The 13,458-nt window shown below is 54.6% G+C and overlaps 1 protein-coding gene across 5 annotated transcripts in view; it reads left to right on the top strand.

Annotated features, from left to right (window-relative positions):
- The window catches only part of CLEC16A (C-type lectin domain containing 16A), a 223,008-nt gene that overhangs the window by 198,356 nt on the left and 11,194 nt on the right, over positions 1 to 13,458 (top strand). For all 5 annotated transcript variants that reach the window (XM_079785204.1, XM_079785205.1, XM_079785206.1 and 2 more), the window contains exon 22: positions 10,312 to 10,473. In XM_079785204.1, coding sequence (XP_079641330.1) covers positions 10,312 to 10,473 — 162 coding nt within the window. The remainder of the gene's footprint in view (positions 1 to 10,311; positions 10,474 to 13,458) is intronic.

Consider the following 13,458-nt stretch of genomic DNA (forward strand, 5'->3'; position numbering starts at 1 on the left):
GTCCTTGGAGGAATTACAGTCTGCCACACAGCACAAGCACTGAGCAGATCACAGACATTAGCTAGAAATTTAGAAAACCTTGGGCTCAAACCCAGTTCTCTAGCCCATGCACAAATGGGCCTTTCCGCCCTCTAGTCTCTTGTGCTCCCCCATTTCCAGGTCTTGGCCTTCGTGTGTAACCTCTGTGTGACCTGATGTGAACCCAGATGAAACTCAGTTCCTTTCATTGGTTTCCACCAAGAAAGTCCACTTGTGCCACGTAAGGAGTTGAAGGAGCATTTCCTAAAGATATGGGGGGTTGCAGAAAGTCACCTCCCCCATCTCCGTTGTCCCTTCCCCTCTTCCTCCTCACTCCTCACTCTCAGATTTCCCCCAGGAAGTGCAGGGCAGCTTTCCCTACACTGGAAACTCTGGGGGCCAGCCAGTCCCTGGTCCTATGGAGCTCAGCTCACGTCCCTGCATTAACAGTGATTTTTCACAAATGTCAGTTAAGATTAGGTTCAACTACATAGTAAAGAAAAACCCAGAAGAAGTGTATCTCCTTATTAAGTAGAGGAAACCTGGATGAAGGTAGTCAAGGGCTCCAAATAGGCATCAGGGACCCAAGCGCCTTGCTGCTCAATGCTCTTCCATCTCAATGCTCCCTAGTATGTCATTCATTCTCATGGTCCAAGATAGCTGCTGGGGTTCCACCCATGTTTTCGGTAGCAGAATGGAAGAAGGCACACCTCTTCCACTTTAAGAAGCCGTCCTGAAATCCAGCATGTCTCTTTCATTTCTATCTCTTCGACTACAATTTAGTCACGTGGCCATGCCTAGCTGCCAAGTTCTGTAACTTAGATGAAGGTGAGAATTGATAGTGGGAGACATCTCACCATATCAGAAATGCTCTTGACCCCAGAGGATTCCAGGTGCTAGCTATGAAGGTAATGATAATCATTGCACAAAACAGAAAAGCATCTTGGAGGTCAAGTTCCTTGTGCCCTACTTGGGAAGGCCAACTCCTTTGTGGCTGATCAGGCCCCAAGGTGGACAGGGCAGGCTGCGGGAGCACAGGGGCAAGAACAGTTAAAGCCACCACTGCGGCTGGGCTGAGCTGGCCCTGAGCTGAGTGAACCTTAGAGGATAGGGAAGGGAACCCTGGCCGGGTGGCTCAATTGGCTGGAGCATCGTCCAGTACACCAAATGGTTGCGGGTTCAATTCCCAGTTAGGGCACATACTTAATTAAGTTGTGGGTTCGATCCCCAGTTGGGGTGTGTACTGAAGGCAACCAGCCAATGTTTCTCTCTCACATCACTCTCTCTCTCTCTCTCTCTCTCTCTCTCTCTCTCTCTCTCTCTCTCTCTCTCCCTTCCTCTCTCTCTAAAATCAATAAAAACATATCCTGGGGTGAGAATTTTAAAAAAGGATGAGGAAGGGATTTGTGAGAACTTAAAAGAGGCAATAGGGAATTCCAGACTGAAGGAACAGCCCAGCTGAGGAGAGAGAAAGTGGTTCTTGTCACGCAATGTGAGGGCCCGCCTAGGCTGCTAAAGGCAGGCGGCCCCATCTCAACGTGTTCACCCAGTGGTTCTGCGGGGTGGGTAGGGTTTGAGGAGAGAGCTGGCACAAAAGGTCTCTGGGAGTTGGAACTTCTTGAGTCCTGTGGATTTGACCAAGCATCTAAGGATAAATAGCAGAGATTAACAACTGAAATGCCAGGCAAGACAGGTGGGGAGGGGAGGAACCAACTCTCTCCCTCCCTCCAGTTGTTGTCATGGGGGAATGGGGCCCAGATCTTTCTATTTTCTATGAAGCCAGAAATTCAGATTTGTGTGTAAAATCTTCTAGCTTACAAAGGTGGTACCTGAAATAAACTGACACACACATGATGTGAGCCAAGCATATCACACCTGCAAGCCCCCGGACTTGCATAGCAATCTGGCTCTCCGTGGGGAACGCGGTGGTGGTGTGCTATCCACAGAGAAAAGGTATGGAAGCTATGTTCAAGGCGCATATTCCAGTGTCTCCTCATAGAGTTCAAATCAGATTCAGATTTATAGGTAAAAAGAAAATTATTGACCATCTAAGCCAAGAGATCCTCACTAATAGAGGAGAGGGGGCTTGCCCAAGGTGACAAAGCCATTTGGGCAGCGTTAGGACTTGAACTTGGGGTTCTGACTCCCAGCCCAGTGCTCCTTCTATCAGTGGACCTCAAATAGAAGGCTGACCTTTTGTTGTATTTTTGTACTTGACAAATGTTAGAGACGTACTTGTGAGTTCATCTTCCCAGAATAACTGGCAGAACAGGGCCAGAGTGCAGCAGGAAGACCTGGCCCACCCCTGGGAAACCCGGGCTCCTGGAAAGTGTGGGGGGTGCTCCATTGGCACAGGTCCACCTGCTTCTGGAGCAGCGGGCCTGACCTGGCTTTGGGGAGGATTTTAGTGAGGCTGGGGAGAAAGCTTTGGAAGCCAGAACAGATCCCAGGGGTGTGTTAGGGACCTGAGAGCTCGAGCCTGTCCAGCTCCCAGGCAGCTATGTCCCCTCCTAAATGCGTCATCTAGATGTGTTAGCATTTACTTGGCCTTTCCCCGGCTGTTGGATACTCCAGTTGTCTCCTGTTCCGCCACACACTCCAGTGCTTTGCACATCCACGTAGTTCTCTATGTGGACCCTTTCCACAGCACGAATTTCTAGATTTGGAATCGGTCAGATGGTGTGAAAATCCACACGGCCTTTGATACACATTTCGCAGGCTGTTCTTGAGACATACTCTGGAAGAGCCAAGAATTTTATCTGCTGGAGATCTCAGGAAGGCCTGTTTGCCTGTGCCCTTGTCCTGTGACCTCTGGCTTGTCTGAGTGTGTGCAAGTTCCAGGTGATATCTTTGACTCACGGCCAGAAAGCCCCTGGCCTCCTGCGCCAAAGCCAGGTCAGCAAGAGCTGCCTTGCCCGGATGAAGCAGGTACAGGGCAGGCCTCTGCGGTCACAGGCTTTCTCCAGGGCCCTTCTGACCCTCAGACATGTCAAACTGACTCAGAGAGGTTGACACTAGCCCTGGCCAGTGTTGCTCAGTGATTAGAACATCGGCCCACGCACCAAAGGACTTCGGATTCCATTCCCAGTCAAGGGCACATAGCTGGGTTGCAGGTTCGATCCCGGTCCCGGTGGGATATGTGTGGGAAGCAACCAATTAATGTGTTTCTCTCACATCCATCTTTCTCTCTCTCTCTCCCTCTCTTCCTATCTTTTTCTCTCTCTCCCTCTCCCTCCTCCCCTCCCTTCCACTCTCTCTAAAAATCAATGGAAAAATATTCTCAGGCCCAGCTGGCATGGCTCAGTGGCTGAGGGTTGACCTATGAACCATGAGATCACGGTTTGATTCCTGGTCAGGGCTCATGCTTGGGTTGTGGGCTCAATCCCCAGTGTGGGGCATACAGGAGGCAGCCAATCAATGATTCTCTCTCATCATTGATGTTTCTATCTCTCTCTTCCTCTCTGAAATCCATATATATATATATATATATATATATATATATATATACACATACATATATATATACACACACATACATACACACACACACACACACACACACACACACACACACACACACACTAGTGGCCCAGTGCACGGAATTCATGCACGGGGAGGGGAGTGGGGGGTGTCCCTCAGCCCGGCCTGCACCCTCTCCAATCTGGGACCCCTTGTGGGATGTCCAACTGCCTGTTTACACAGGGATCGGGCCTAAACTGGCAGTCAGACATCCCTCTCGCAATCCGGGACTGCTGGCTCCTAACCACTCACCTGCCTGCCTGCCTGATCGCCCCTAACCACTCTGCCTGCTGGCCTGCTCTCCCCCAACTGCCCCCCCTGCCGACCTGCTTGCCCCCAACTGCTCCCCCCGCCAGCCTGCTTGCCCCCAATGGGCCCCCCTGCCGGCCTAATCACCCCCAACTGCCCTCCCCTCTTGGCCTGATCTCCCATAACTGCCTCTGCCTTGGCCCCGCCACCATGGCTTTGTCCGGAAGGACGTTCAGTAGATCTCCTGGTCTAATTAGCATATTACCCTTTTATTAGTATAGAATAGAGGCCTGGTGCACGGGTGTGGGCCGGCTGGTCTGCCCTGAAGGGGGTCCCAGATCAGGGCGGAGCCGGCCTGGGCGAGGGGCCTGGGGTGGTTTGCAGGCCGGCCACGCCCCCATCAGGGTGAGGGTCCCTGCTGGGGGTGGGGTGGGCCTGGGCAAGGGGCTGATGGCCGTTTGCAGGCTGGCCACGCCCCTGTCGAGGTGAGGTTCCCTGCTGAGGGGCGTGGCTGGCCTGGGCAAGGGGCTGAGGGACTTTTGCAGGGTGGCCACACCTTTGGGGTGGGGGTCCCCGCTGGGGGGCATGGCAAGCCTGGGCGAGGGGCTGATGGCCATTTGCAGGCTGACCACACCCCCATCAGGGTGGGGGTCTCCAATGGGGTGCATGGCCAGTCTGGGCGAGGGGCTGATGGCCGTTTTCAGGCTGGCCACACCCCCTTCAGGGTGGGGGTCTCTGCTGGGGGCGTGGCTGGCCTTAGCGAGGTGCTGAGGGCCATTTGCAGGCTGGCCATGCCCCCGTTGGGGTGAGGGTCCCCACTGGGGGACATGGCCAGCCTGAGTGAAGGGCTGAAGGCCCTTTGGGGGCGGTTTGCAGGCCAGCCAAGCCCCCGATTTTGTCCGGAAGGACGTCCGGAAGGTGTCCCGGTCTAATCAGCATATTACTATTTTATTAGTATAGATACACACACACACACACACACACACACACACACACACACACTGAGTGGCCAGATTATTATGATCTCAGAACGCATAATAATCTGGCCACTCAGTGTATATCCTATATAATAAAAGGCTAATATGCAAATTGTCCCCTCGACCAGGAGTTCAACCAGCAGGCAGGCCGGCCAACCACCCATGTCCCCTCCCCCTGGCCAGGCTGGCCGGACCCCACCCATGCACGAATTCTTGCACCAAGCCATACACACACACACACACACACACACACACACACACACACACACACACTGAGTAGCCAGATTATTATGCGTTCAGAGATCATAATAATCTGGCCACTCAGTGTGTGTGTGTATATATATATATTACATATATATATATATATATATATATATATATATATATATATATATATACATTTTAATATCCTCTGGTGAGGAGTAACAACAAAAAAGTGGTTAATACCTCAATTTGGGAAGGAGCCCCTTGAAATAGCAGGAGGAGTCTAGGCATCCAGAAAAAAAAGCACATTATCGAGCCTTCTGAGTTCCCAGTGCCATGGGGGAGGGAGGAAGAGAGCAAAAGGTGAGGAAAGAAGGGAAGGTGGGCTTTTAGCTGTAGCAGATGAGAGAGAGATGTGCTCAGTCACCTCTGCCCAGCTAGACCCTGCAAATGGGTGGTATCAGAGGTCAGTGACTTTTTTTCTTTTTAACTCTCAGCACATACAACAGATGTGCAGTGTTTATTGCCAATGTATGACTTGACCCGCAATCCATTCCCAAAACGAAGGAACTTTAGTAATCTGACTGCAGCTTCAGCACCTTGCCTGCTGCGCCCCCCCCCCCCAGGCCCCACCCGAGATGTCTTATGGCAATAAACCAGGGCTTTAAAGAACTTGGGAGAGAAGGAGTGAGTGTCACCTTGGTGACAGCCTCATCATTCATCCATTTGGGCCGAGGCGTTGTTGGAGGATGAAAGCTTAGTCCTAACTCTGTTCCCACACTCGCAGGCCCCTCTGCTCACAGGTCTGACAAATTCGCGGCTCAGGAAAAGCCTTGACATTTTGATTTGTTGAGGGGCAATTCATTTTTGAGGCAAGGAAGCAGCTTGTGAACTTGGGGGTTTACCACTGGGAGTGATTAAGAAGTAAGCAGCTCTAAAGCTGGTTCTGCGGGGCTGTGGCTGATTCCCCCCGGGATCTTCCTGGCTGTGTTTGGATCTGTTTCTAGGTTTGTCATAGTTCATCTGCGGCCCCCACCACTACACACGCAGAATACCGCTCAGTGCCTTTCCTGAGAACTCCAGCATGGTAATCCTGCTCTTCTGGCAGGAAGACCTCTGTCCATGGGTGGGGTGGGAGTATCATCCTCTACAGAAAAGGGTGCGGTGATTTACCTCCGACGCTCCCACCAGGCCTCGCATCTGCCTGCCATTACATCACCCCAAACCAGGAGGACTGGGGATATAAATAGATGTATGGCTTTTAAGGAGCTGATCCTTAGACAAAAATAACTTCACACAAACCTTAGTACAAAATAGCCCCTCTGGGGGGTCCCACTAAGTCCTAATAGGGGATAGAGCAGCAGGTCCCCTTGCACACACCACCCCCCACAGGCCCTGTGTCCACCCACTGGTGGGTGAAGGGAAGGCTCAGGGAAGTGCACACTTGCCCAGGCCCCATCACTGCTAAGTGGGCAGATCAGGAATAGAACCCGGCTTTCCTGGTGCCAAAGACCCTGCTCCATCCTCTACCAGACTCTGTTGAGGGCCAGAGAGTAAAATGTTTCAGGCCATGTAGTTTCTATGGTAACTATTTAGCACCGCTGATATAGCTCAAAAGCAGTCACAGACAATATGTAAGCAAAGGACTATGGCTGTGCCAATAAAACTTTACTTACCAGTCACCGGGCCGTAGTTTGTTGACCCCCCTGCTCGGTACCCTGCTACCTTCCTGAATTCTGAGAAAGATGAGGTCAGGGCCTGGAGAACCTTCTGGAAGAAGTGTCCGCAGGAGCTAGACGATGTGAGGCTCGGGCAATGCAGGTGAGTGAGTGAGGTCTAGGGCTGGCCGGGGTGAGTGCACCAGGGGGTGAAGGAGAGGTTTGATGTGACCGGCCAGGAGGACCGGATCCCACTCTCAGCTGGAAGGAGGGCTTGCCCCTCCCCTCCCCAACTCAGTGCTGCTTCTGAATCACTGAGGAAAGCAGTGGGGCCCACAGAGCACCTGTGTGGTGTTCCTGTCCAGCTCCCAGGGCTAAGCAGGGCTGCCCAGGCGCCTGGGATCGCTGAAGAGGCCTTTGCTCCATGGGAGCGTTTGTGGATTTAGTGGATAAAATCAGAAGCTATGGCCCTTTAGAAAAGCAGGCTGTAAAAAGGACAAAAAGCACGCATCCCCTGGAGGAGGGGCTCCTTCGTCGTAAAGAGCACGCTGCACTCACCACGCACCACGCCCTTGCAGGAGTTTGATGACGCTCTCTCATTGCACCCCCCACAGTGGGGTGATGGGAAGTTGGCAAGACACCCCAGCTAGAAGTTGGGAAATAACACTAGGAACATGTTCTGGGATTTCTGGGTGGTGAAGCAGGGTTTGCCCAAGACTCCAAAACAGGGCTTGTCTACTTCCCTGTTCTGGGAAGGCCCCGGGCCCTAGAAATGGGTCATCCCATCACCTAACCCAGAGTTGCTGAGGGCTGTGTGAAACTGGACAGTTACACTCCACCTAACAATGGGTCTGTTCCGGGAAATGTGTCGTTAGGCAGTTTCATCACTGGACAAGCACCTAGAGTGCACATGCTACACACCTGGGCTGTCGGGTGCTGCCTGTGGCGCCCAGGCTGCAAGCCCATACTGCGTGTTACTGCACAAAACAGCAGGAAATTCCATTGAGCACGAGAAGAGGATGCAGTCAAGAGGCAAGGTCAACACAGCTACTGCAGACTTTTTACAAGTAGAAAGACTACTCTCTAAAATAAGGATAAAAAGTATAGTAAATCCATTAACCAGTAGCATAGTTGTCTGCTATCAATACGAGTCATGTATTGTACGTAATTTACATGGCTGGCAGTCCAGTAGGTTTGTTTATACCAGGGTTGCCACAAATCGCGCATAATGAACGCATGGCACTATGACGGCTATGATATCAGTAGGTGACAGGAGTTTCTCAGCTCCTTACACTCTTCATATATATATATATATATATATATACATACACACACACACACACACACACACACACACACACACTAGAGGTCCGGTGCACAAAATTCATGCATTGGGGGGGCGGGTGTCTCTCAGCCCAGTCTACACCCTCTCTAATCCAGGACTGCTGGCTCTCAACCGCTCGCCTGCCTGCCTGCCTGATTGCCCCTAACCACTTCTGCCTGCCAACCTGATCACCCCCTGACCATTCCCCTGCCAGCCTGATCCACGCCTAACTGGTCCCCTGCTGGCCTGATTGCCCCTAACTGCCCTCCCCTGCCAGCCTGGTCACCCCCAACTACTCTCCCCTGCTGACCCAGTCACCCCTAACTGCCCTCCCTTGCCAGCCTGGTTGCCCCTAACTGCCCTCCCCTGCTGGCCTGGTCACCCCTAACTGTCCTCCCCTGAAGGCCTGGTCGTCCCCAACTACCCTCCCCTGCAGGCCTGGTCACCCCCAACTGCCCTCCCCTGCAGGCCTGGTCAGCCCCAACTGCCCTCCCCTGCCGGCCTGGTCACCCCCAACTGCTCTCCCTTGCCAGCCTGGTTGCCCCTAACTGCCCTCCCCTGATGGCCTGGTCACCCCTAACTGTCCTCCCCTGCAGGCCTGGTCGTCCCCAACTGCCCTCCCCTGCAGGCCTGGTCACCCCCAACTGCCCTCCCCTGCCGGCCTGGTCACCCCCAACTGCTCTCCCTTGCCAGCCTGGTTGCCCCTAACTGCCCTCCCCTGATGGCCTGGTCACCCCCAACTGCCCTCCCCTGCAGGCGTGGTCCCCCCACAACTGCCCTCCCCTGCAGACCCAGTCCCCCACCAACTGCCCTCCCCTACAGGCCTGGTCGCCCCCAACTGCCCTCCGGTGCAGGCCTGGTTGCTCCCAACTGCCCTCCCCTGCCGGCCCAGTCACCCCTAACTGCCCTCCCCTGCTGGTCCGGTCGCCCCCAGCTGCCCTCCCCTGCAGGCCTGGTTCCCCCCAACTGCCCTCCCCTGCAGCCTGGTCACCCCCAACTGCCCTCCCGTGCAGGCCTGGTTGCTCCCAACTGCCCTCCCCTGCCGGCCCAGTCGCCCCTAACTGCCCTCCCTTGCTGGCTCGGTCACCCCCAACTACCCTCCCCTGCAGGCCTGGTTCCCCCCCACTGCCCTCCCCTGCAGGCCTGGTTGCCCTCAACTGTCCTCCCCTGCAGGCCTAGTCCCTCCCAACTGCCCTCTCCTGCTGGCCTGATTGCCCACAACTGCCGTCCCCTGCTGGCCTGATCGCCCACAACTGCCCTCCCCTGCTGGTCATCTTGTGGCGGCCTTTTTGTGTCCACATGGGGGTGGCCATCTTTGACCACATGGGGGTGGCCATCTTGTGTATTGGAGTGATGGTCAATTTGCATATTATCCTTTTATTATATAGGATGGATATATATATTTCAGAGAGGAAGGGAAAAAGAGATAGAAACATCAATGATGAGAGAGAATCATTGATCTGCTGCCTCCTGCACACCCCACACTGGGGATCAAGCCCGCAACCCAGGCATGTGCCCTGACCAGGAATCAAACCATGACCTCCTGGTTCATAGGTCAACGCTCAACCACTGAGCCACACCGGCTGGGCACTCCTTATACTCTTATGGGACCACCATTGTTGACCAAAACGTCCTTTTGTGGTGCATGACTGTAACTGGTGGCTTGTCACCAGGGCTTTCATATCTCCCACATCAAATCCATCAGACCCGCCAGAGCAGAGCCACTTCTATGGCAGGGGCATGTTGGGGGCTCTTCCCTCCCATCCAGTGTGGCTTCAGAGCTTGGGTCTGGTGCCCTGCCTTTGGTAGCACCGGCGCATTAGCAAAGGTCCATGTCCCTGTGTGACCTCCTCCAGGATGCCGCTGAAGTTCCCTGGTTGTGTGTCCCTTCAAGGGCACAGCACGCATGTTGCTGAACCAGGTCAAGCCCTCCGAGTTACAGCTCACAGCCCTGCCCTAGCTGGGGAGCTGACCCAGACCTTCAAGGAGCTGGGCTTGAGTTGGTTAGCGTGGCCTTTACACGAAGGCCCCGCCCCACCTTTGAGGTGGGGGCTTGCCCTAGAGCAGTGGTCGGCAAACTCATTAGTCAACAGAGCCAAATATCAACAGTACGATTGAAATTTCTTTTGAGAGCCAAATTTTTAAACTTAAACTTCTAATGCCACTTCTTCAAAATAGACTCGCCCAGGCCGTGGTATTTTGTGGAAGAGCCACACTCAAGGGGCCAAAGAGCCGCATGTGGCTCGCGAGCCGCAGTTTGCCGACCATGGCCCTAGAGGGTCCCACACACAGTTGGGACCCCTCCCGCCAGGCCGGCTGGTTTCCTCCTGCTTGATCACATCACCCTCCACTTGTCTTACAGGCTTTGCCGTGGCCCAGTGCATAAACCAGCACAGCTCACCATCCCTGTCGTCGCCCTCACCATCTGCCAGCGGGAGCCCCAGCGGCAGCGGGAGCACCAGCCACTGCGACTCAGGAGGTGCCAGCTCCTCGTCCACCTCCTCTGTTGCCCAGAGCCCATCAGGTATTGGCCCAGTGACGCGGTGCGGGGGGTGTTCAGGGTGCCTGTGATTCCTCGACGCCAAGACCACCCAGCGCCTCACCACCTTGTTTGGGACGCTGTCACTTAGGGGTTCTGTGCTCTCTAACAGCGCTGCCCACAGGCTGGCTGGTTGCGCTCCCTGCAGGGTAGGATTTACTCCCTTTGCAGGCTGGTCCACTGAAAGGCCGTCCCTGACCACAGAGCTGCAGGGGAAGGACCAGAGGCAGGCCGAGCCTAAATCCACTCCTCATCACCTCCAAAGTCGTAGGGGTCACAGGAGGGGCCTCCCAGACACAATTGTTTGAAGGCTGGCAAAAGCGTCACGTCCCTCCTGATGGTTTTTCCTTCATAACATACCTGTTTCCTCTTTAAATGTTTGGTGCAGTGCAGTCGTCTCAGACCATGGGTGCACCTGCTGCCCGTTTGAGAGTCAGTCAGGATGTGCTAGTCATATCTCGCCTCCTGTAACTTACACAAGTGTCACTGACAGACCCCGTGAGCGGGGAGCCCAGAAAGGGACATGGGAGTGGGTGTCTCCCCAACCCGTGTTTTCAGCTGCCCTGAGCCCTCACACATGAGCGCCTCCCTGCACTGTGTATGAACCCAGGCTTGTTTCCTAAACAGTACGGCCTCAAAATGCAGCCGGAGGACAGGGCTCGAGCTGGGGTGGCAGCGATGGCCTTGAGAGAGTGTGTGCTCCACACCCCATTTGGGGACCCTTGGTGTCCTTGCCTGTTCCTGCACGGTCCCATCCGGAGCCCTCACCTTCCTACTTCAGGGGCCCCTGACGTAACTCTTGCTAAACTGTAGATTGACGGGTCATGACAAAGCGATGTGCAGGTTTGAGCCACTGTTCCCTCCACTCCAGGGGCAGAGGTCTCCTTGGGTGCCCACACCTCTCTCTGGGCTATTTAGCTCTTGCAGTCCCTAGCAAAGGGATAAGCCAGCATGGCCTTTGTGCCTGTGACTCAGGAACACCTGTACCCCTACCCTCCTCCCACGAGCATCCATTACCTCCATCTCGTTAATATTCATGAGGCCTATGTCCAGCCGGTGTGGCTCAGTGGTTGGGCATCGACCTATGAACCAGGAGGTCATGGTTTGATTTCCAGTCAGGGCACATGCACAGGTTGCAGGCTTGATCCCCAGTGTGGGGCATGCAGAGGCAGCTGATCAGTGATTCTCTCTCATCATTGATGTTTCTCTTGCCCTCTCCCTTCCTCTCTGAAATCAATAAAAATATATATATATATTTTTAAAAATATTCATGAGGCCCAGGTAGCAAGGTCACCCTCAAGCCACCTCACTCAGACCCTCTTCCGCTTGGCACCTGCCCCTCTCTGTGCCCCAGCTGGGGAGATGACGGCTCTTTTGAGCTATTTCTGAGCCCGTTTAAGATGGACTGCACATCCGAGTAGTTGCCGCTGCCATTCCCAGGCTTGTAGCAGGGAAAGCAGGGAAATTCAGATAGTGCTTCCTCCAGAAGCCAAGAGCACCCCCAGCCCCTCTGAAGCCTGGTCTCATGCTGGCTCTGGGGCCGAGGTGCAGGGTTGTGCATCTGTGTGCTTGTGTTGAACCCATGTGCTGCCTGCCTGTGCATGTTTCTGTCCGTGTTGTGTGCACCCAAACACATGAATACCTAACGTTACATTTGGGATGAAAGGTCTCATCCTGGTGTAGGTAGGTACACCTCTCTTTCATTTTTAAGGAGGCACAGCCAACAGTGAAGCTAACGAATGAGCCTTACGCTTCTCTGCCTAAAACTGAAACCAGCAAAGAGCCACATTATCAAAATCGGGCCATGTATGCAGATATTCCCCTGAACAGGCTCTGAGGCTTCAGCTCAGCACCTTCCCCCTCCTCTCCTTGGTCTCCCTCAGCCCCTCCATCCCTACCCCCACCATCCCCTGCACGGTGCCAACAACATGTCTTTTTGTCTCAGAAATGCAGGGGCTGTTAGCCTGGCTGTCGGGTAGCCAGGCAGTTCCAGTCAATAACTGATTGTCAGACCCTCCTGGGTGTCTGCTCCCGTTTGGGGCATCCTCGGCAGGCCTGCGGGGCCAGCATGTGAGTCCCCATTTGTTATGCTGCCTGACAGTGAAAGCCTGAGGCCAGCCTGCCTGTCCGCATCTCTGCAGACACTGAAATAGCTCCCCTCTTGGTGAGGGGCCGGCCCACTGGGCAGCTTGTGCTTCACTCTCAATCCAGGACCCACCTGTTGATCCCTGGAAAGAGAGCGTCAGAGTGCACGAGCAACTGCCCATCACAGCTGCCCAGCCACAGGCGTCAGCTCTGTCCCAGGCCATGAGCCAGGGTGGCAGGTCTCGGGAGGACCACCATTCCCTTGCCTCGCAATGCCAAACTTCCAGGCCAGTCCCCCACCTCCCAGATTCATCCAGAAGACAGCACCTGGGTCCCCATGTCCCTAAGGGCCAGGTCTGCCCAGAGGATCCCCACATCCGCCTGGTACCTTACTGAGCCATGTCTTACTGAGCCGTGCTGGATGGGGAGCCAAGGATTGAAGAGGGGAGAAGGTTCTAGTGGGGCGGGTGCCCTTTGGCCAGTTTCCTGGTTTGACGTCAGCCTGGAATGGTGGCCAGTGTTGAGGCGTCTGATTTGGAAAGGCTGGGCCTGTGTTGCCTGCTCAGCAGACTCTACACCCACAGGGCCTGGCCACAGTCTAGCAGAGGCTGCATCCTTCGAGGGCCAGCGGGCGGGAGTGGGCCAGGGCCTCCCCGCAGCCCAGCCAAGAGGCCACTAGTCCTCAAAGTGGCTTTTGAGGGCACAGTGCTGAATCAGAAGCATTCCTAGCCCTGTTTTCAGAGCCCCCGAGTCCAGGAAGTCCCCAGTGCGGAGAGCAGCAGCCAAGTCCCTTGCAGCCAAATCAGCAACTCCAGTGGCTCCTCTGCTTCTGGAGCCGTGCCTTGCTCAGTCAGGTGTTTGGTTGGGGAAGCACATGAGAGATGC

The sequence above is a fragment of the Cnephaeus nilssonii genome (genome assembly GCF_951640355.1).
Source record: "Cnephaeus nilssonii genome assembly, chromosome: 2".
In the NCBI taxonomy this organism is placed as follows: Eukaryota; Metazoa; Chordata; class Mammalia; order Chiroptera; family Vespertilionidae; genus Cnephaeus; species Cnephaeus nilssonii.